The following is a 24,491-nucleotide window of genomic DNA, read 5'->3' as shown; positions in this document are numbered from 1 at the left end:
CCCAAAGCCTAGTGATCATCACAGTGAGATCATCTAACACCTGTGAGTTTAAACATTGATTCAGACAAAACTACTTGGTGAAGGAGATAGATCACAAATTATTGGAACAAATATGTCTGGAATACAAGAATATAACCAAATTGTTAACTTTGACAATTTATAGAACTTCATAGTAAATTAAACAGTAAGATGATGTTCAAGCTGCCAAAGGGCGTAATATACTGACCTTGTGTCCGGTGAGAGCGGATAATACTCATGGAGCTAATCCAGTCTGGTGATATCTTTGATACTAAAGAATACAACACCTCAAGGCTAGTAGCGTCCACAACGAGGATTTCAGGGTAATGTCCATGGCATAAAAGCCTTCCTTCTTGCTGATTTCCAACAGAGAATTGGTAGAACTAAATCCAAATTTTAAAAAGCATATTTTAATACACTGCTTCAGTTGGGCTACTTGATTAACATGCATTCATTAAACACATTATGATATTCTCCTAAACACTAAATTATTCCAGTAATTTCAAATGGGCACATCCATGTCAGATTATACTAATCTTATCCAATATTTAAGAAAAATATTCCTTTCCTAATGTCACATACTCACTTTGAACTCTTATGAGGCAAAAATAAAAATTCATCTTTTAATCTTTATCTCTAGCATTCAAAGCAGACTTTTATCATTTTCATGGGGAGGTGGGGGGGTTTCATTTTTGGTTTCATGTTTTGGTTTTGTTTGGTTGGGATTTTTTGTTTGGTTGGTTGGTTGTGGGTTTTGTTTGTTTGTTTTGTTTTGTTTTGTTTTGTTTTGTTTTTCGAGACAGGGTTTCTCTGTGTAGCTTTGCGCCTTTCCTGGAACTCACTTGGTAGACCAGGCTGTCCTCGAACTCACAGAGATCCGCCTGCCTCTGCCTCCCGAGTGCTGGGATTAAAGGCGTGCGCCACCACCGCCCGGCTGTTTGTTTTGTTTTTGATACAGGGTCTCACAATGTAGTTCTGGCTGGCCTGGAACTCTCAATATACACCATCCTGACATGGTGTCAAATTCACAAAGATCTACCTGTCTCTACCACAAGAATGCAGGAAGTAAGGGCATGCATCACACACACAACCTTTAAATCAGGACTTTTGAGTAAATGAAACACCCAAATAAAATTAGCATAGCAAATTCAATTTAAAAAGGAAGTTAGCGCAAGTCACAAAACTAGTATGAATTCTAAGTATTAGGAACAGGTAGATGTAATTTGACAGACCTTGGACCGTGTCTTAGTTAGGGTTACTGTTGCTGTGATCAAACACCATGACCAAAAACAATTTGGGAGAAAGGGTTTATTTTACTCAAAGGTCCATATAGCAGTTCATCGTCAAAAGCAGTGAGGGCAGGAACTCAAGCAGGGCAGGAACCTGGAGCAGGAGCTGATGCAGAGGCCATGGAGGGGTGCCGCTTATTGGCTTGCTTCCCATGGTCTGCTCAGCCTGCTTTCTTATAGAACCTAGGACCACCTGCCCAGGGATGGCCCCACCCAAAAGTGGCTGGGCCCTTCCCCATCAGTCACTAATTAAGAAAATGCTGTACCTCTGGATCTTATGGGGCATTTTCTCAATTGAGGTTTCCTCTTTCAGATAACTAGCTCATACTAAGTTGACATAAAGCTAGCCAGCACAAACCACCTAGGCATTCAACATACCATCATGTTTGTGAGGAGTTTCTAGATTGGGTTGAGGTAGGAAGACCCACCACATTGTGGGCGGAACCACGGCATGGGCTGAGAACCAAGCTGGGCATGAGCATGCATCTCTCTCTGCTTCCTAGATACAGAAGCCAGAGCAGCTGCCTCGCCCTTTGCCGCCATGCCTTTCTGAACAGAACAGATTGTATCCACTTGAATTGTAACTGAAGCAAATCCTTTCTCCCTAAATGGCTTCTTGGCAGGTATTTTCTTCACAGCAGCAAGGAAACTCAGTAATGCAGTGAATAGGGAACAGACATGAAAGATGAGTGGTTCAAGCATATTACAATCAGAGTTCAATTCTGCCTGAAGAGCAGAGGAAGAACAACATCGAAGCCAGGTCAACACGGTACTGAAGGGCCTGTCTCCCTGCAACCTCACAAACATTGATTCTGGTGGACAGTGCTCATGCAGGATTTGTAAAGGGTGAAGACCTCCCCAGACTACTAAACAGAGCACTTGAGGATAAGCTAAGCAAGGCCCAGGAGGCGATGCAGCAACTATGAAGAGCAGGATCCAGCCCGACCTCACCCTCATTCCACCCCATTCTCACATATCAACATGGTGGGAGGGAGTGGGGGTTACTTCATTATTCAATACCTGCATAAGAAAGAGGAGGGCTTTTTAATATGTACACATTATCAAGGAACACCTTAGCTAAGTGTGAAGGCTAACTAAAACTCTAAAGGTAAGGACAGAAAGCTACATGCAGACATCACTAGGGAGTGCTTCTAGCTCTCAGAGGTTGATCAAAAACAAAAGAACAACAAAATGACACCACCACTACTCAAAGGGAGCTTCCACTCGACACTTGTATATACAAGGGTCAGTGGAGTGACGTGTGGAAAGAGAATTCAGAGAAAGTTACCAAAGAAGAGTGCTTTCCTGAGAACAGGGATATTTTATTAGAGTTGCCTAGTGAAATGCCTCCACCCTTTACTTAATGCTATATTCCCAAACAATTTTCTGAATACTAATTCAGCATTTAAGACACTTTGATATTGGGAAGGAGGGTGTCTAAATGGAGACTCAAGTTTTTTGAGCATTAAAAAAAGATGTCTCTAGTATTTCCTGGACATGCTAGGGATGTTGCATCTGTGAACTCTCAACACCTGTGGTTGCTTGCACAAAACCTGCATAAGGCCATACCCTTCAACATTCTAGCATAAGTGGATGAATGATTCACAAGGTCCCATCCTCAGTTGATGGTGAGCTACTGAGGAAGGGTGAGTTAGTTTTCCTCAGTGACAAGGCCCCCTGATAGGCTGCCAATGCCCAAGTAGTCAACCCTATACCCATGTACATATAGGCAACACTAACTGGACTCAGTAGAAACAATAATAATTACAGAACAAGAGGACGAGAATTTGAGAGGTGGGTGTGGAAGGGAACACAAAAGAACTCAGGAGTGGAGAAGAATAATAAAAATGGACTAAACTCATAGATGAATTCTCAAAAAATATTAAAATATTATATTGCACATAATCACTTAATATTTCCTATAATTGCAATAAGTACAAATGTCACCAAGGGTCATCTCTGTATACATAAAAAACAGTCCTTGCCAATGTAATGCCACACACCTTTAATCCCAGTACTTGAGAGGCAAAGACAGTCGATCACTGTGAGTTTGAGGCCAAATGGGTCTACATAGTGAATTCCAGAAAAGTCATGGCTATGCAGAGAGGCCCTGTCAATAATAATAATAATAATAATAACAATAACAACAACAACAACAGATAGTCCCTTTCTGGATCTGAGTGAGTGAGCACAGAGTCAACAGCCATAATACATATGAATCAGCCAAAAGCCATCTTCTATTTGTATATGACTGCTAATCTAAACACAGAAGGTCTTGTACAGAATTGGATTTTTTAATAAATACTTAAAATATGTTCAGCAGAAATAAATAATTTCCATAATATGTAAGCCAGAAGTTTTTAAACCATAACTGCAAATTGTACAAAAGTCAAAATAATTATGCACAGTGAGTTTGACACAGCTTTTAAACTAATATAAAATGAAAGTAATTTGTCTACACATGTGTGTATGTGGGTGCACATGTCTGTGTGTGCATATGGCCGTGGAGGCCAGAGGACAACGTCATGTGTCAGTCTCCAGGCACCATCATCTTTAGTTCGTTATTATTTAAAGACTAGGTTTCTCATTGGCCTGAAACTCAGGGTAGGCTAGGCTGGCTGTCCAGTGACTCCCAAGGATCCACCTGGCTCCACATCCTCAGCACTAGAATTGCAACATGTACCACCATGCCCGCTTTTCTTCCAAGAGATCAAGCCCAGGTCCTTGCAAGAATTTTACTGACTGTATTATCTCCCCAGCCCAATATATGCTTTTCAAATAAAAAAACACATGCTCTAAAAACACTGGTGAAAAAAAATGTGTAGGTTCTTGCCACCAGGGTAAGAGATAGTCAGAAAATCGTCCAATCACCACCTCCCTACAAACATTTACCATTGCTTGTCAGATCTGTATTCATATGGAAAGTTTTTGTTGACAAGTTATGTTATCACTTTGTTGTTTGAAGGGGATTTGAAGCATTCTTTCTGACAGAGTCTCACTCATTATGTTGCCCTGGCTAGCCTGCAACTCACTATGTAGACCAGGCTGGCCTTGAACTCATAGAAATCTGCCATCAGGGTTTCCCCAAGGGTCCATGTGCTAAAGGCTTGATCCTAGTGTAATGCTCCTAGAAGGACTTTAGGAAACAGACCCTAGTAGGGTATCTTTAAGTCACCTTTGGTACACCCCTAAAAAATATTGTAGGATGCCAGGCTCTTCCTCCTCTTCTGCTTTGTGGCCACGAGCTAAGCAGTTCTATTCTACCACACACTCCCCATTACTGCCACCAGCACTCTGTCTGCCACAGGCCCAAAAGCAATGGAAAGCTGATTTATACACACACACTCCACTGAGTAACCAGGAGAGCCCAATCCAGAGAGGCAGCAGTGAGAACTGGTTCATGTAATCAGAAAGTTTTCCCTGTGTCCCGCCTAACTCACGGTCATGACAAATCTCTCCCACTTGTATCCCCCAAGTATATTAATTATAACTGCTCGGCCATTAGCTCAGGCTTATTACTGACTACCTCTTACACTTAAGTTAACCCATAATTCTTATCTATGTTTAGCCACGTGGCTTGGTACCTTTTCTCAGTTCTGCCTTGACATCTTGCTTCCTCTGTGTCTGGCTGGCAACTCCTGACTCTGCTCTTCCTCTTCCCAGAATTCTCCTCGTCTGCTTGCTCCGCCTATACTTCCTGCCTGGCTACTGGCCAATCAGCGTTTTGTTACACCAGTGTACAAGAGCATTATCACATAGCATTTCCCCTTTTCTGTCTAATCAAAAAGGAAAGTTTTAACTTTAACATAGTAAAATTACATATAATAGAACAGTTATCAAGCAAGAACTACAGTTATCTAGTCTATTTGTATTTGGCAAAATTAAAGAAAAGATTTTATTTATCCTATATTTGTGAGTCCAAGGTTTCATATCTAATGGCAAATCTCTCCCATTAGTGTCCCCCAAGTAAACACTCAGGAGCTTACATTAATTATAACTGCTCAGCCATCAGCTCAGGCTCATTACTAACTAGCTCTTACACTTAAATTAACTCATAATTCTTATCTATGTTTAGCCACGTGGCTGGTACCTTTTCTCAGTTCTGCCTTGACATCTTACTTCTTCTGTGTCTGGCTGGTGACTCCTGACTCAGCCTTCCTCTTCCCAGAATTCTCCTCGTCTGCTCGCCCCGCCTATACTTCCTGCCTGGCTACTGGCCAATCAGTGTTTTATTACACCAGTGTACAAGCAGGTTCATCTCACCCTTCTCCATTGGTCTCCTCAACATCACACCTCTTCCTATCTCTCCCATCTTCTGAGGAGTACTTATCATTATATATTTCTTCTATTACCTCTCCCCACCATTTTTCACATAAACATACATTTTTGATGCTTTCAACCATGTTTTAATGATGCACCTATAATAAACCGTGTAGCCTCAGCTAAGAAAACTGATACAAACCTGTATGCCAGTATGGGTGCAGGCTAATTTTGTAAATTCAATACATCTGCCATCATTCACGTCCCAGAGGCACATCTCTCTACAAAACAAAACAATAGCTTACTCTGAATCTGATAGACAAAAGTAACCTTGTCACAGTGGCTTAGAGTTAAGCTTCTGTTGAAACTAATATATTACAGGAAGGAAAACAGCTTATATTCATTATTGCTATTGATCACATTTTCCATTCCTCTCACTCACTATCTAACCTCATTTCCAACCTGTCAACACCCCACTTCCGTCTCCATCCTTCTCATAGTAGAAATATATTTCTGAGTCTTCACTGGTTGTTAGAGTCTTGTGAGTAGCTCTGGGCAGACCTTATGTGAAGCTCTCCAGAATGTTCCAACTCCTTCACAGAGGTTCCTGATAGCGGCTGCTTCAATTAGCAGTTGTTCCCTCATCCTGAAGCTCAACCTTAGGGTGCTATGCAACCAAAGAGATAAAGCTGTAATTTAAACCACTACCCTGTGTTATCAGCGTACCTTGTACATGCAGCACCGTAGAATACAAATCAGCTAAAGCCAACAGAATCCCAAACGTTAGCACATCATTACAGTTCTTATAATAAAAACCAAAAAAATCCTTATATTTCAAACTAATAATACACTGAAAATTAGAAATACCAATATGCCTTAGTCTTTTAAAAAAAATAAGGTTTACAACTGAAAATATTAATAAAGTGTAGTGATATTTACTGGAGTTTTTCATTTTGATATTGTTTTGTTACATCTCAAATGATATAAAAATATTTGTGTTGTTTGGTGGTTGGTTTCTGAGGCAGAGTCTTGCTATGTAGCCTTGGCTGGCCTGGAATTTACTATGTATTAGAGGTCATGCTGGCCTCTAACTTGCAGCAATCCTCCTGCCTCTTCTCCTGGAGTGCTGGGATTACAAGTATGCCAGGCACATATCACCATGCCTTGCTGAAACAATTTTCAATCAACATTCACCTTAAACAAGTGTTCTTACTTGATGTTATCTCTTCCTATTCCAAAAGATCATATAAAGTTAAATTCCAACCCAAAAATTATAGAGGAGAAAAAGATGTTTTATATAAATTTCTACAAGTTCTCCAACTTGTTTCAAAAAAATCCAAAAATGTTTTTGAAGTTCTTCCCACTCTGGGAAGACACTGTTCTATGGCCTGCCTCTCCAGCACAAGGCCCATTCTGAGACGGGGTAGAACTAGTTTCGGCAGCACATGAGCACACAGCATCACAGCAGCAAAGACTTGGCAGAGCTCTGCCGCTCTGCTAGTGACAGCCTGGTATCATCTGAGTTTTTTAAAAGCCCCAAAGCTGCCTGCTGATTCAATAAAAATGACATGAAAACTAATGGCCATGCTTTTACTTTCATTATATTCTGAGTTTCTCAAAATCAAAGAAAAGCAATAAAGTATTATAGAAAATCAGTTGTAAAAATGTATATCCTTAAAACTATAATTCAAGCCAGGTATGGTGGCACATGCTGCTGTAGAAAAATCCTCTTGTACACTGTAAAGACTTGTCACTCGAGTTGATTTAATAAAATGCTGATTAGCCAGTGGCCAGGAAGTATAGGCGGGGTGACCAAACTAAGGATGATGGGAGGAGAAAGGCAGGGCAGGAATTGCCAGCCAGACACAGAGGGAGCAGGAGATGAATGTGCCAGGCTAATAAAGGTACCACCACATGGCAAAGCATAAATAGAAATATGGGTTAATTTAAATTTAAGAGTTAGCTAGTAACAAGCCTGAGCTATTGGTCAAGCATTTATAATTCATATTCAGCCTCTGAGTCAGTTATTTGGGACAGAGCAGTCAGGACAGGAAACATCTGTTTACAACATGCCTTTAGTCTCAGCACTCAGAAGGCAGAGGTAAATGGATCTCTGTGAGTTCGAGGCCAGGCTGGTCTAAAACATGAGTTCCAGAACAGTGAAGGCTACACAGAGAAATCTTGTCTGGAAAAAACCAAACAAGAAAAAAAACAAACAAACATAACAAAAACCCTGTAATTCAAACATCCTCCTTCAGCTTTAGACAGTACAAGAAAAGACTGCAATAAAAGAAAACTCTCCCTAAGCTGGTGCTGGTTATAAAGTACAAAAATATAAAAGTCACATGGCAATCTATAAACACAATTTTAAGATTTATTTTTTACTTATGTGTTTATATGTGGTGTGCCATCTGCATATGAGTGCCCAAAGAGGCCAGAAGAGGCTGTTGGAGCCCCTGGAGTTGAACTTTAAGGTGGCTGTGAGTTGCCTGACATGGGTTCTAAGAACTAAATTAGGTCCTCCGGAAGAACAATAAGTGCTATTTAACTCTGAGTCATCTCTCTTGCCCCTATAAACACAATTTTTAGTGACAAATAAATACTACATCCTTTTATTGAGACAGGGTCTCACTGTGCAGCCCTGGCTAACCTAGAGCTTTCTTTGTATACCAGGCTGGACACTAACTCATAGAGATCTACCTGACTCTGCCTCCTAAATGACGGATTAAAGTTTTACACCACCACACCCACCCAAAAAAAATTTTAAAGACATAACAATTTAGGGGGAAAAGGAGAAGTCTGGCCAAAAAACAGAAAATATAAATAAATAAATAAATAAATAAATAAATAAATAAATAAATAAATAAATAAACAAACAAACAAACGGAATATTGCAGGGCGGTGGTGGTGCATGCCTTTAATCCCAACAGTTGGGAGACAAAGGCAGGCAAATCTCTGAGTTCAAGGCCAACCTGGTCTACAGAGAGAGTTCCAGGACAGCAAGGGCTACACAGAGAAACTCTGTCTTGAAAAACCAAACAAACAAAACAACTGTGAAAACTTACCCATTTGCAGACGCGCTCACAGTATACTGTTTGTCCCCAGAAGCACAAGCTTTTGACAAACAAGTGATCGATGCTGTGTGACCAAATAGCAGTGCTCGGGGATTAACCTAGAAAGGCAAAAATAGGCTGCTATAAATAACAAAGTAAAAGTTAACCATGGGGCTGGAGAGATGGTGCAGTGATCAAAAGCATGGGCCATCCTTTCAGATGACCTGAGTCAGGCTCACAACCAAACACCTGTAACTCCAGCTTCTGGTCTCTGGGAGCATTCAACAGCCTGAGCACATACACAGAGAGTCACAGATAGACACAGAAGTCAGTAAGTTTTTAAAAGTTAACCTTCAATTAGTAATCATGTTAAGTACTCAATATCAATATAAAGACACAGACTGAAAAAAAAAAAATAATGCCCAAAATACTGAAAAGTAAGCACAGGCAAACAGTGAACTGTGCAACGTTGTAGTAATTATTGACTTACATCTAAGATGTAGAACAAACATTCAAATACTCACTTCCAAGTCTACTGAAAGATCCCAGAGACATATCTGTCCATCATGGCAGCCAGTTACAATTGTGCCACCATCATCTGTTAACAGTATTGATGAAATACAATGAGTAGGTGCTTTCCGGCCCCAAAGAACAATGGGCAAAACCAGACTGTTTCCTGCCATTGCGTTTTCAAACCTGAAAAATGCAATAAGAATAATGTCAGATAGCACATTCCTTCTGAAACACTTGCCTATATTATGAAGTCAACTTGTATAATTTGAAAATAATTATACTTCCCAAATATCAAATTTAGCCACTTAAAATCTTCTCAAAGAAAAATGGTTAATTTATCACATTCACTCCCAAATTAAGGGCTTAAAAAATGGGCAAAAGTATTTACTGGGGGCACTCACAAGTTTTAAATTTTACTAATTAAAGGTTAATAATTTCAATACACATTTATTTATCACATTTTATTTCAAATCGTGAAACAGTCTTCCCAGTCTAGAAGACAAGAAAATGAGATTAAGCATTATCCGCTGAGGCAGAGAACTAGCAAGCCATGGTGCTCAAATCCAACTCCTGACTTTCTGGTCCCAAGTCATCTTCTTCCACAAATAAAACAGTCAAACACAAAAACTGTACTCAGAAAATGCAGTACACACCAGCAGACGGCGGTGGTGGCGCACGCCTTTAATCCCAGCGCTTGGGAGGCAGAGGCAGGCAGATGGATCCCTGAGTTCGAGGCCAGCCTGGTCTACAGAGCGAGTTCCGGGACAGCCAGGACTACACAAAGAAATCCTGCCTCCAAAAACTAAAAAAAAAAAAAAAGAAAAGAAAAAAAGAAAAAAAAGAAAAAGAAAGAAAGAAAAAAAGACAGAAAGAAAGGAGGAAGGAAAGAAGGAGGGAGAGGAGGAGGGAGAGGGGAAATTGAGTACACAAAAGACTATGGATAAAGATTGTAAAGAACTTCCAAAGGTCTGAGACTCCTAAGCAATGTGTAGGCATAAATATAAACACATTTCCTCTCAGTCAGTGCTGGCATTCCATAAGGTAGTACTATGGTACTCTTTTCACATAAACACTGAGGCAGAGACTCATGAAGCCACAAGTGAGAGACCCCAGATCAGCCCTGACTCGAGAATCTAGGTCTTCCTTACTCTCTGCCACGAGGAGTAAGGGAGCTCTCAAACCTCAATACGTTTCCAAAGTAGTATAAAATACTAACCCCCTCCCAAAACAAGCAAACAAAAAGGTCTATTTCACTGTGTGCTAAACACTGAATGAGTATGTTGCTTAATGAGAAGCCCATTTAACCACATTTACTCCAAAGGTCAAATGGGTCTTTGTTGAGGTGAAACCTAGAGGAAAAATAATTTCCTTTAAACGATTGCATCCAAATCGAAGTATGTTTCTGGTGAGTAGATTTACATTAGAAATGACAAGTAAACAGTGTACACTCAGGTATACCTCTTTTAGGAGAGCATGGACATAAGAAATCATTGTTTCATATAACAAAATTAAAATTTATTTGGTAAACCTCTTAACTGTTGTAACTGTGTGGCTAAAGACCTAAATAAGTATGAGTTCAGCACAGTTAGAATGACAGAATAAAATAATCAAAGAGAACTCCACACACAAGAGAATTCTACTAGATCTAGGAGTCACCTATAGCCTAACAGATAATCAATCAAAAGAAATTATCTAAAAAGAAAATTCCTACCATAAACAACCTATATAATATTTTTTGTTTTTATTGCAATGTATAACTTTCACCAGTCTGCTTCTCCAAAACACCTTTTCTTGTTACAAATAAAAGATATACATTTAAGGAAAAAACTCAAAAGACACTTCTTATTAATAAAGTCTGTTTGCATCTTATCAGTTTCACAAGCTATCATGAGATTACAATTATTTCCATACTCCTATCAGATACTAGCAAGGAAAACCAAACTCTGAACTGATTTTCATAAATTCAGAACAGTGTGTTCCTGGAAGCATGGCATTCTCAACAAAGACTTTCTGGAGCAGAATATTTGGAAGGAGTTCATTTTTCCATGGTGACAACATTCACTTTAAATCATATCACCAAAGAAGATTCCTCCCAAGCAAACAACCAAGCTGAAAGCACTGACCACACCTGAGCATCTCTGAAAAGAACACCATCCCTCTAGATACTTTAGGACTGACTCAGACTGAACCTAAGTTAAAGACAATGAAAACAGACCTAGGTCTACAGAACAGATGGTAGGAAGTACCTCATAACATTTCTAAACCCTTAAAAGTCTAATAAAATGGCCAGGCGGTGGTGGCGCACACTGCAAAGCTACACAGAGAAATCCTGTCTCAAAAAACCAAACCAAAAAAAAAAACTCTAATAAAATAAAATTTTAGAAAAGAAGTACTAATGAAATAAAGGACAATATGGCTTACAGCACTAAATCACATCAAATACTTCTATGAATACACCTATCTGTATATAACTGATTTGAAGTGTGAAATGAACAAATTGGCCCAGATTTAACTGGATTTAATCATCAGATCACAAGATTAGGAACAGATTTAATCATCAGACCACAAGAATCTAAATCTGAACTCCTTTCCACTGATGAGCCAAGACACCGAATGATATCACTGAGTATTATTTTAAATGGAAAATGAGACCATATAAGTTCAGGGTGTATTGTTCTCCGTCAATCACCAGCATTCAACTAGCCAATTTATTTACCTTAATCTGGGATTTAGGCTCCAAGATCATGGGAAATAAATTTCTGTTGTAAGTCACATAGTCTGTGGCATTTTCTTATGTACATCCAAGGACACGAAAAGACCTGTGTGTAATCCTTTAGTTCCAGGGCAGCAGCATTTTTTCATAGTAACTTTACCCTCTTGCAACCTTCAGCATCAAGGTGCACAAACATAAATGCAAGCAAAAATGCACATACACATACTTTCTAAATGAGGTGTAAGAATGTTAATTTCCTATACTGTTCTTGTAACTTTCAAATGCAAAACAAGATGTATCTTGATCTTAGGACAATGGGTTTTCACAAAGTCACCAATAACTTCTCAGTTGGTTGTTTTTTGTTTTTGTTTTTTGTTTTGTTTTGTTTTGTTTTGTTTACTCTTTGCTCTTTGGGGGCCTGCCACCCAGCTTCCAAATAAATACACGGAGACTTATTCATGCTTATGAATGCCTGGCCTTAGTAGCTTGGCTTATTTCTAGCCAGCTTTTCTAACTTAAATTAACCCATTTCTTTTCCTCTACATTTTGCCTCTGGGCTTTTTATCTTTATTCTATATGTCTTTCTTTCCTTCTTGCTCCATAGATGGCTGTGTGGCTGGCTCCTGGAATCCTCCTCTCTTTCTCCTTTTCTCACTCCTCCCTCTCGCTCTCCTCTTCCTTATTTATTCTCTGTCTGGCAGCCCGCCTATCCCTCTCCTACCTAGCTATTGGCCATCCAGCTCGTTATTAAACCAATCAGGTGTTTTAGACAAGCAAAGTAACACAGCTTTACAGAGTTAAACAAATGCAACATAAATGAATGTAACCCATCTTAAGAAAATATTCCATCCACAACAGACAATGTACTTTTTGTGCACCAGGCAGGACTCCTGTTACTCATAGACAAAACAAACTCAAATTCCGTCATGAGAATGGGCATGTGTGAACTAGGGTACACACCACCTACTGCTCTACCATCGGTGAACAAAGAAAGCAGGAACTAAACACCTAAGAGCTAAACGTACTTGCCAGAGCAATGAGGAAAAAAGAAAAGTTTGCAAAGGTTTACCTGGATTCTCAGAGGGCATTCCTACATCATTTGTCAAAAGAGTGTGTCCAAGTCACGATCACTGTATTGTGTCAGCAACAAAATGGTCATTAAGATTATGAATTTTTGTGCCAGGCATGGTGGTACATGCCTAAAATCCTAGCACTGAAAAAGCAGGAGCAGAAGGATCTCTGTGAGTTTGAGGCCAGCCTGGTTATCACAGTGAATTCCAGGACAAAGCTACACAGTGAGACCGCCTCAAGAAAACAACATTAAAAAAAAATTTTAAAAACATAAAAAATAAATAAATAAAATAATGAATTTTCTTTATGATTCCTGTGCCCTTACTACCAATTTATTAAAGACTTGGAGGAGCCGGGCGGTGGTGGCGCACGCCTTTAATCCCAGCACTCGGGAGGCAGAGCCAGGCGGATCTCTGTGAGTTCGAGGCCAGCCTGGACTACCAAGTGAGTTCCAGGAAAGGCGCAAAGCTACACAGAGAAACCCTGTCTCGAAAAACCAAAAAAAAAAAAAAAAAAAAAAAAAAAAAAGACTTGGAGGAACTGAAGCAGACAATAAAGAGAGCTAGGTCAGAAAATGTCGTAAAGAAATCCAGTACTCAATGGCTCCCTTAACTAAGCACTTCTGGAATTAAGGAGCTTTGGGGAACACAACCTTCTCACAGCACACAGCTGACAAGACCATCCTTTCCTATTTGGATGGCAAGAAAAAATACTCTCAATAAACTTGACACTTTAGGATTGGTATGGTAAAAGAAGTTCCAGTATTCAAAAGAGTGGGGGGGGGGGGGTCGTCTGGAAAGATGGCTTAGCAGTTAAGAGCACTGACTGTTCTTCCAGAGAACCTGGGTTCGATTCCCAGCACCCACATGGCAGCTCACAACTGTCTGTAACTCCAAGATCTGACACCCTCACACAGGGATACATGCACACAAAATAGCAATGCACATAAAATAAAAATAAATTTTAAAATATTTTTTAAATATTTTAGTGTATGAAATGAACAGATGTACACTTATTTCTTAGTACTGAAACAGCCCTACATATATGAGTTTTAAGTTTTGAAGAACTTCATGGCTAACTTTTCAGAAATAAATCACAATTTTAAAAGGCATTCACAGATTTTGAGGCATATTCCGCATGTTTTTAATGTCTGCCCATGCTCCTTCTATCACCCGTCTGCATCAACTTGAGCAGTTACTGATTTGCCAAAAGCAAAACACGCCCTCCAGCTCTTACTCTCCAGCAGAAACAGACTCCATTTGGTGGAAGGAACTTGTTTTCTGCCTTACCTCTCACCTTCCTGCACCTCCAATCATTTCTATTATTTCTCTTCTATTATCATCAACCTCTAAATTGAGCCCTGAAACTTTACCATATATAAACTAAACTGCCCAGAAGAAGAAGCAACCAAGGGAGAGGTCGGAATGTCTCAACAATCAAGGGATAAGTAACATACACTGTGTGAGTGGGAAGGAATGAGAGTCACCCTGGCTGGAGAAGCAGCAGCTCTCCCATTGGCTGGCTCTAAACTCTGAGGATATATGTAACCTAAGTTACAGCATTCATATTTATATTACCTTTCTCCTTAGAGACCATAGACAAGTGTTCTGCCTAGCTATAAACTGCTCCTGACTAGGCCACCAATGACCTCCCAAGCTAAGCAAAGCTCAGATCTTGTTCTTTATCTTAACTAATCTACCAGGAGCATTTGACATAGTTCATACAGCCTCCTTGAAGTACTTCTTTACCTGGTCTCCACATCTGGTCTCATAACTTTTATTCTATTTTTCCTACCTTAGTTCCCATTCTTCCTCCTTAAATATGTGTGCATGTGTGTGTGCATAAGTATGTATGTATGTATATGTACATCTGTATGTATGTATAAAATCTAGCCCTTGCCTGGGGGCAAAGGTGCAACAAAGTGACCCTGGATCATGGTGCTGCAAGTGGTGAGTGGTGCTCACGGTACCCATTCTGCTCTTGCTTCATAAATTGAAAGAGAAATATGAATGGTTGACAACAAAGAATGGTATACACAACAGTGGGAATCAGCAATCAGGAAGCTTTGGGAGATTTTGTTTATTGTAGTCTGCCTGAAGATGGGCCAACATTTAAAAAGCAAGATGAATTACAGTGCTTTAAAGAGGGTGAAGGCCACAGTGAACTCTACAATCCTGTCAGGGGAGGTAACTGAAGTCAATAAGGCACTCTGCAGAAAACCTGGGGCTCATCTACAAATCCTGTTATGAAGATGGTTGGGTGATGATGACTCTGAGCAACCCTTCAGAACTGAGATGAACTAATGAGTGATGAAATGTATGAGAAATATGTGAAACTCACTAAGGAATGGCACACACACACACACACACACACACACACACACGGGGGCGGAGGGGGGGGAGAGATGGAGAACAAATAATACAGTGTGACATAACTGGCCTCCACATGGTTATCTTACATTAGTGCTGACTTTAAATGGCTTGTAGCAATAACAATGGAAAAGAAATGATTCTCAACAGTGCTGTTAAAGAACACCCCCCAACTTCCTAATGTATGCAGATAAACACAATGTGCACTGCATCTTTTTATATACCCTAGCCTAGGTATTTAGACTAGGAGCTAAAATCTGGTGTTTAGAATTGGTGACATTATCTATGTTAAAAAGTGGTTATGAAGCTGGGTGTAGTAGTGCACCAGCCTTTAATTCTAGCACTCAGCAGGCAGATCTCTGTGCGTTTAAGGCCAACCTAGTTTACATAGCAAGTTCCAGGCCAGCCAAGACACATGGTGAGCCCCTACCTCTCTTGGTTAGGGTTTCTATTGCTGTGATAAAACACCATGACCATAAACAACATTCGTAGGAAAGGGTTTATTTCACTTACCTTTCCATATCACAGTCTTATCACCAAAGAAGTCTGAGCAGGAACCTGGAGGCAGGAACTGATGCAGAGGCCATAAAGAAATGCTGCTTATGAGCTTGCTCCTCTTGGCTTGCTCAGCCTGCTTTCTTATCGAACCCAGGGCCACCAGCCCTGAGGTGGCACTGCCCACAGTGAGCTGGGTCCTCCTACATCAACCATCAGTCAAGAAAACGCACCACAGGCCAATCTGGTGGGGGAATTTTGTCAACTGATGTTCCTTCTTCCCAGTGATGCTAGCTTGTGTCAAGTGAACATAAAACTAGGCAGAACACTACCAGGAAAAAGTGGTTATAAGAAACCCATATTTCAGGATAAGAATGTAAGTCTCACCTAGTATTGTGAGACTATATATAACACATTTATAGCCATTCATAGACTTTGGTGAAAAAAACTTAATGTATCTTCTCATTGGAAAGCCCTGGGAGCACAGAATATACAGTGTCAGATGAAGGGCAGTACTGTCTTAATTTTAACATGTGCTGCACTGGCTGCTACTGTTTCTACAAAGTCAAGCAGTGGCTCTGCCATACAGTGAAAAACAATGAAACATTCATCCTCTTCAAAATAAAATATTATCTATACAATGATCATTCCCCCAGTTAGCTTAGGGCTGTCTTCTGAAATACTAAGTCCTATGTTTCTGAAATTTAACCCCTAATTTTTTCCCCTGAAGTCACTCCTTGCACAGTTTCCCCACATCAGGTGACTAACAACCTCCTGTAACTCCAACCCCCTGGATCAGCTGCCCTCTTCTGGCCTCTGCCCTCATACACATGGCATTCACTCACACAAACACACATTTACATAAATAAAAGTAGTAAAAGTAAGCTGGGTGTAGTAACACCAGCAATTAATCATAGCACTCAGGAGGTGGAAGCCAGCCTGGTCCACACAGAGTTTCAGGCCAGATAGGACTTCAAGTGAGACCCTGTCTCAGTAATAATAAATCTTAAAAGACAGAGAAAGAGACAGCATGGCATCAGAGCGGGTACAAAAGAATAAACTACAGGAACAAGATCCAGTGTTGGAACAAATATCAGAACACAACATACATAAGTGTGGCACTATTATTAGGGAAAGGAGAATGATCCTGAAAAACCTGGCACACTATATGGAAAGAAACTGGATCACTACTTGTAACATACAAAAGAGCATAGTGTGGCTATCTTGAGGATCTATACATTTAAAAGAAAACTATGAAATGAGTAATGCATAACACAAGGGGATATATTCAGAAACAAATATATGAAGGGGAAACTTCAGAAACAAAACCTAATGTAAACTAAATGTGGGGGAAAGTCTATTATATTGAAATTTAAAGTGTCTGTTCAGTGACGTGCATTATAGAAAAGGTTGCTAACAAATGGCATATTAGAAAGAGATATATTTGTAATGTTTACAGGACTAGTGTCTAGGAAACACTGGTCATGTTCAGATGAACAAGTTCAGATCGACAACAAAGATCTGTGTTATGACCTGGATACAGACGGAGTAGGTCCACCAGGGGTAAATGGCGAAATGTAATCCCCACTGTAAGGCAGTGGAAACTAATCCATGCTATTTAGAGGGGAGGCCTCTGGGAAATGATTATGATTGGATAATGTCCTCACAATGGAGCTCGTTAATTAAACAAGGGGTAATTTTATAAAAGCAGAGAGGCCAGAAGATACACAGCACACACACATGTGCACATATCTGTGCATTTCCTATCTCTGGCTACAGGATACAAGTGCTGCCTCAGTACCAGCTAAGAAGGCTGTTATCACAAAAGCCCTCAAAGTTGGACATCCAGGACTGTGAGCAAAAACAACCCACTCCACATTAAGAAAAACTATCTGTGATATTGTATTATTGGCAACAGAATAAGACAAAAACTGCAAAGTAAAAATGGGTAAATAGATAAATAGGCAATTTTACAGAAAGAAAAACCAAGAGAGATAAAATGCTTATCAGAAAATGCTCAATTTCAGGCCTGGGGATATAGCTTGGTAGCAGAGCACTTGCCTAGCATGTGTGAAACCCTGGGTTCAATCCCAGCACCACAAAGAAAAAAATTAAAGCTCAAATTCATTGTAAATTGATATTTTACTTTATATTTAAATTGTCTGGAAAAGGAGATGGGGTTACTGAGTACTACTAAGCACCAATGCAGGGATAGGATATGGGAACCCCAAGAATTACCTTGCAGGAGTATAGACCTCCCAGTTTAGCCTACAACAACAATCTGGCAGAGCTCCAACAAATATATCAGGAAATGTGTCTTTTACATGTCTCACAGACATCTAAAAGATATTCGTGTTACAATAATCTCTACAGTGTTAGGAAAATTAAGATACTGTGGATAGCCACAAATGAAGCAGATAGATCAACCAAAGAAAATGTACATTCTAAAATACCATAGGATGGGAGGCTAGAGAGATAGATCAAAGTTTAAGAACACTTGCTGCTCTTCCAATAACCTGAGTTCAGTTCACAGCATCTGCAACTTCACTCCAGGGAGATCCAATACTCAACCCTGGCCTCAACAGGCTTGCACACACATGGCATATAGTCACACAAATAAAAATAAATCTTGGTGGGGGCACTTTACGAGACAGAGTTTCTCTGTGCAGCCCTAGTTGTCCTGAAACTGGCTTTGTAGGCCAGGCTGGCCTTGAACCCAAAGATCCACCTGTTTCTGCCTCCCAAGTGCTGAGATTAAAGGCACACACCACCACTACCCAGTAAAAATAAATCTTTTTAAAGTAAAATAAAGTAGTTGTCAAAAGTTAGAAGACCCGGGCGGTGGTAGTGCACATCTTTAATCCCAGCACTTGGGAGGCAGAGGCAGGAGGATCTCTGTGAGTTCGAGGCCAGCCTGGGCTACCAAGTGAGTTCCAGGAAAGGCGCAAAGCTACACAGAGAAACCTTGTCTCGAAAAACCAAAAAAAAAAAAAAAAAAAAAGGTAGAAGAAATAGTCAACTTATGAAAACAAAAAAGATACAATACCATAAGCTCTGGGAATTAAAAACTTAGGCACTCAAAACAATACACATTTAGTAACACAGACAAAAGGCAATACCTCACATACATTAGAATGGTTGCCACTGGGTGATTGAGCAAGAAAATGGGGGTAAGCATTGGAATAATAGGATAGAATATGAACTAGAATATTGAACCACCCCAGTGATGAATATTGAACTCAGTCATCTGTACCTGAGCTTCAAAACAAACTTTAAAGGTTCATCTTTTAACAGACAGCACACTACTATGCTCAAGACCACCCTACTCCTTCTCTTGAGGTAGGTACCTTGAGGTTTTGAGACAGGCACAGAAATAGCTCACTCCTTTTTTAAGACAGAGTCTCTCTATGTAGTCTGGGCTGTCCTGGAATTCAGGCTGGCCTCAAACTCAGAGATCCACCAGCCTCTGCCCCTCCCTCTAGAATGCTAAAGTGGTGAGCCACCACACCCTGCCTAGTTCACTACTTTTAAAGTACTTAATGCTGAATTCTTACATGGAAAAACTGCATTCACAATACAAGAAAATGTCTAGATTATAAAGCTTCATATCCCAAATTTTAAGTCCCCACAGGTAGCTAAGTCTCTGATTCATTCAGTCACCCAAATCTTTTGTCCTTCTAGGAAAGTAGAGTTCTGGAGAATATTTAAATAGAAATTTTGACAAGTTAACTTCTCTGCCATAATTTTAATTAACATTTGACAATAAAGCATTCCATTGTAGTAATGTTGGTTTGTTCTCTCAACTTGAAGCACTGGAGATCTACTGTTTTGGGTAAAAATCAAAGTAGTTTTTCATTATTTATAATAAAGACAATTAAAATGCACAGTTTTCATTTGGGATCTGCCACCTCCACACTGTCATAGGGTTGCTTATAAAGTGAAAAGCTGAAACAAACTAGAAATTTTATGCAATAAAATACCAACAACTAATATAACATTTGATTATTGTAATCTTCTGAAGAAAGACCTAAGAAATACAGATCATGGAGAGGACTCCTACCCTGGTCTGGTGGTGCATGCTTTTAATCCCAGCACTCAGGAAGTAGATCTCAGGCCGATCTCTGAGGGATTGAGGCCAGCCTGTACTACAGTGAGCTCTAGGACAGCCAAAGCTATACAAGAAGAGACTTCCTCTCAAAAAAGCAAAAATAAATAAATAAAAATTTAAAAATAAAGAAAAGAAAAGCTGGGCGGTAGTGACACGGGCCTTTAATCCCAGCACTTGGGAAGCAGAAGCAGGCGGATCTCCGTAAAGTCAAGGCCAACCTGGTCAAGGACAGCCAAAGCTACCCAAGACAAATCCTGTCTCAAAGAGAGAGGGAGAGAGAGAGAGAGAGAGAGAGAGAGAGAGAGAGAGAGAGAAGGAGGAGGAGGAGGAGGAGGAGGAGGAGGAGGAGGAGGAGGAGGAGAAGGAAAAGGAAGGAAAAGGAAAAGGAAAAGGAAAAGGAAGAAATATTACAAGGAAAGGAATATATAACCGATAAGTACTAAAGTCAGCCGCATGAAAACTTACGCATGTAATCTGTGATGCACCTGAACCTGCAAGAATCTCAGAATATAAGAACCAGAAGATTCTGCATAGGACTTAAGGTGTAGGTAGACCTTGAAGGTGGATCGAAAACAATATAATTTTAAAATCAAAGGCAGGTTAACTCTGGCTGCAAGCAGAGCTTCAGAATGCCAGGATCCACCAGTAAGAAAAAAACAGCAGACATCCTGTCAGAGCAAGCCCCTAAAAGAGAGCAGGCAAGTGGCAGCTCAAAGATGAACCTCTAACAGACATGGTTGTCCCTCGGCCAGTAATGCCAACTGAAGAGTAGTACCAGCAGTGAAAGGTAGATCCGAACATTTGGGCCCCAAAGCAAGAACGCTGCCCCCAAAACATTACCAATAAACACCCACACTCATCACTAGTTCCCTGGGGGCAAAGCAGTCCACCTCAAGACTGGGGCCACCCTCACAAGCAGTAAATGTCACCAGGCTAGGGGCACCCAAGGGGACCCCGATGGGTCCTAACGCTCTTGAGAAAAAGGCTCCTGGAGGTGACCTGAAGCACCAAACAGAGCAGCCAAGCATAACAACCTGACAGATGGACCGGTCCCCAGCCAAGGAGGGCTCGGGACCCTTGACCTTTGACCCTTGCCCTCCGAGGCTGAGTTCTAGAGCGAGCCTGTCACCAGAAGGCTCCAAATCTCCTACCTGTCAAGGCTTCACCTCAGGCGATAATCATGTCTGTAGAAGATGCTGTGGGCGCCCCCGCAAAGGCAAAGGCCGTGCGTACCCGAGGAGGACCCAGGCGACCCGCAAGTCCGGGTGGGCGAACCCGGGGAACCGCACGCCCCGGCGGCCGCCCTCACCCTGCCTGGGTTGCAAGGTGCCACCGCCGTTGCTGCTGCGGTAAATCAGCTGACACCGGCCTCAACTGCCGTAAATCAGCTGACACCGGCCTCAACGGCCGTGACGTGCGCCGTGACTGTCGCAAAAGCGAGGCGGGGTGGAAACGGCTGACGGTTTCTCAGCACGCCCAGCCGAGGCAGGCGTGGTCTGGTTACTATGGCGACTGAAGCCCGCTACAAGCGCGCCTCCGCCATGTTGGTTACTGCACGTCTGGTCTAAGGTCCCTTCTTGCTTTCAGATCCCTCCCTTGTAGGGTGACGGAATGGTCAGTCTAGGAAATCGGGGGTTCCCTGGACCCGGATGGCGGAAGTTTACGTTTCTCCCCTAAGTCTGGGTTCCGGCGGCTGGACATTGTTACTGATCTTCCTGGTCAGAAGGGCAGACATCTGAGGAAGCACCTCCAGAATCACGCGCGGGCGCGCGGGCGTGCACGCACACACACACACACACACACACACACACCTGCGCGTGCACACACACACACACACACACACACACACACACACTCCCACTCCCACGCGCACTCCTGCCCTGGGAAAACATCCAGGTCTTCTTAACTAAACGCTGTGATGACTCTAGCCAGTCCACCAAGCTTACCTCTTATTTCTCTTTCCCTCACATCTCCATCATTTGTTGTCAGTTATTTGTTAATCTTTGACTGGGGTAAGATAAAATATCAAAGTTGTTTTGATTTGCATTTCTTGATTACTAAGGACAATGAACTTTTTTGTGTGATATTTCTTCGTCGTGTTTTTTTTTTTTTTTTTTTTTCCAAATACAATACAGAAGGTGGCTGCTATTGCTTATGAGGAAACATTGGTATGCCACTCAGGATACTGTTGCTTCTCCTATATTTCTGGAGTGAAGATGTCCAGACTTGGACTAAAGTAAAGAAAAAGTTTGCACTTATCAGAAATAATAAATTGTTGACAGGAAGCCTTTTACCCAAACCAACCTCCAGCAGCACCCTTTTGGACAAGTTAGTGAGGAAACTATACGTCTGAAGGAGCTGATCCTTAAAGGCCCCGAGCTCTCGGTTCAGTGTCCAACATATGATGTTGCTACTCGAGATGTGTTCCTCGAGGTCCCATCTCTGAAAGCATTTTAGAAATGGAGACTCAGAATTTACCTCACACCTATTGAATCTGAAACTTAATGAGAAACTTAAAAATAAGAAAATTTTCATGTGTATTCTTTATGCAGTAACTTCTCAGGACTGCAGGATTCTTACCTACCTGTAAATCTCTTAATTAATGAGCTTATAAAGGTGAAAACATACGTGTGGACGCCCGCACAAGTGAAAACACACACACACACACACACACACACACAGGCGTGCACACACATACACATGCATACATACACACACAAAAAAATGAAATGAATATTTTTTTTTACCTTTTTAACAAAACTGGCCAGTTAGAACAAAGGCACTAATTTCTCCTTGGCTTCCATCCATTCGTTCATTTATTCTAACCAACATTTGGGAGGAAGATGGACAAACCTACATTATTTATTGGGCTTGTTTTAATTTCCAAGACTTCCAAGAGGTTATCCTGATAACCGAGAAGAGAGACTGGAAGCAACACTGAAGTGGAGGAAGTGTGACCAATGGTCTTCCCTTCCCACACAGGACTTTCATCCGTTCTCTCTTCTCCATAGGAGTATTGCACAAGAGCAGACTTCCTCTAGTCCTGGAGCTCAGAGGTTCCTTCTCTGTCTGGTCCTGGGTTGTGGGTAACAAATTGCTCCAGCCACTCTGGAAATCAGTGTTGAGAATTCTCAAAAAGCAAAAAGTAAATTCTACCATATGACCCAGCTATGCCTAACTCTTTGGCGTATGCCCAAAGACTCAACAGTCTACTGCAGAGGTACTGGTTCAGCCATGTCCTTTACTTCTCTGTCCACAACAGCAAGGAAATGGAACATAAATGGTCCTTGCAACTGATGAACTTAAACTGATGAATGAATAATGAAAATGTGGTACATGTACACGATGGGATACTATTCAGCTATTTAAAAAAATGAAAGTGTCAGGCAAATGGATGGAACTAGAAAAGGTCATTGGGTGAGGTAAGCCAGACCCAATAATACTGAAGAGTTGGTATGAAAAATAAGTTTCAGTTAAGAGTACTGACTGTGCAGGCTGAGGAGATGGCTCAGCAGTTAAGAACACTGGCTGCTCTTCCAGAGGTCATGAGTTCAATTCCCAGCAACCACATGGTGGCTCACAACCATCTGTAATGAGATCTGGCACCCTCTTCTGGCATGCAGGCAGAACACTGTATACATAATAAATAAATCTTTTAAAAAAAGAGTACTGACTGTGGTAGCAGGTACTGCTGAGTGTGTATCCCACAGAAAATGACTCTCAACACCCATCTGAGATGAGTGAGGAATGGGGAATGGGCATTGTGAACAGCATACTAGATATCTCTGAAAACGTTTCCCTGAGGAGTGGCCAGAGTGGTCCACATCCATTTAAGAATAAAGTTTTAAATTGTCCTCACATGGATTTTTTTTTTTAGTCTAGTGGATTCTTCTAAAATTTTCTTGGAAATTCTAGGAAATATGAACTCAAATGGCCTATGTAAATTGATAGAAAAATGATGACATGTTTTTGGAAAATTCTACCCATCAAAAGTTTATTCTACTTAGATAAATTAAGTATTATTTGATACAGGAAGCCTAATTAGCTGCTAGTGTTATCTTTGTTTTATCTATCTAGATCTCTTTTTAGAATTCTTATGGAGAACTTGGCTTGCATATTTATTATTATATATGATGACATTTAGAAAATATAGACGAGGGCGGTGGTGGCGCACGCCTTTAATCCCAGCACTGGGGGAGGCAGAGCCAGGTGGATCTCTGTGAGTTCAAGTTAGTTCCAAGAAAGGCACAAAGCTACGCAGAGAAACCCTGTCTCAAACCCCCCCCCCCCCAAAAAAAAGAAAGAAAGAAAAGAAAAGAAAATATAGATGAGAAAAGGTAGTTTACAAAAGCTAATGTTCCATGAATATATATGTTGGTTTCTGTGTAATTCCAAGTGTAACCCATAGAGAAATACACAGCTGCATATTATCTGATTGTCAGTTTTGTCACCAGTAAAATAAATCGGGGTAACTAGCACTCTGCTTGCCTCTTTGAGTTGTTGTGAAGGGTGCTCCCAATAGTTTGTCTTCTCTAAGATAGGAACATGTAATGACCCTTAACTCTTGAAACTTCCAGCTCTAAAGAATTCGCTGTGGGCGCT

At 40.9% G+C, this 24,491-nt stretch overlaps 2 protein-coding genes across 2 annotated transcripts in view; one reads left to right on the top strand and one right to left on the bottom strand.

Moving 5' to 3' along the window:
- Positions 1-21,258, bottom strand: part of Wdr7 (WD repeat domain 7) — a 290,638-nt gene extending 269,380 nt beyond the window's left edge. Inside the window, exons 1-5 of the mRNA XM_059246685.1 lie at positions 21,041-21,258; positions 9,145-9,316; positions 8,633-8,739; positions 5,770-5,848; positions 227-401 (exon numbers count right to left, since the gene is read on the bottom strand). Coding sequence (XP_059102668.1) covers positions 227-401; positions 5,770-5,848; positions 8,633-8,739; positions 9,145-9,303 — 520 coding nt within the window. The 5' untranslated portion in view covers positions 9,304-9,316; positions 21,041-21,258. The remainder of the gene's footprint in view (positions 1-226; positions 402-5,769; positions 5,849-8,632; positions 8,740-9,144; positions 9,317-21,040) is intronic.
- Positions 21,259-21,373: 115 nt separating this feature from the next.
- The window catches only part of Txnl1 (thioredoxin like 1), a 36,891-nt gene continuing 33,773 nt past the window's right edge, over positions 21,374-24,491 (top strand). Inside the window, exon 1 of the mRNA XM_059246167.1 lies at positions 21,374-21,458. The gene's annotated coding sequence lies outside the window, so the exon portion shown is untranslated. The remainder of the gene's footprint in view (positions 21,459-24,491) is intronic.

This window comes from Peromyscus eremicus, chromosome 19 (genome assembly GCF_949786415.1).
Source record: "Peromyscus eremicus chromosome 19, PerEre_H2_v1, whole genome shotgun sequence".
Classification (NCBI taxonomy): Eukaryota; Metazoa; Chordata; class Mammalia; order Rodentia; family Cricetidae; genus Peromyscus; species Peromyscus eremicus.
This window is presented reverse-complemented; position numbering and strand designations above follow the sequence as displayed.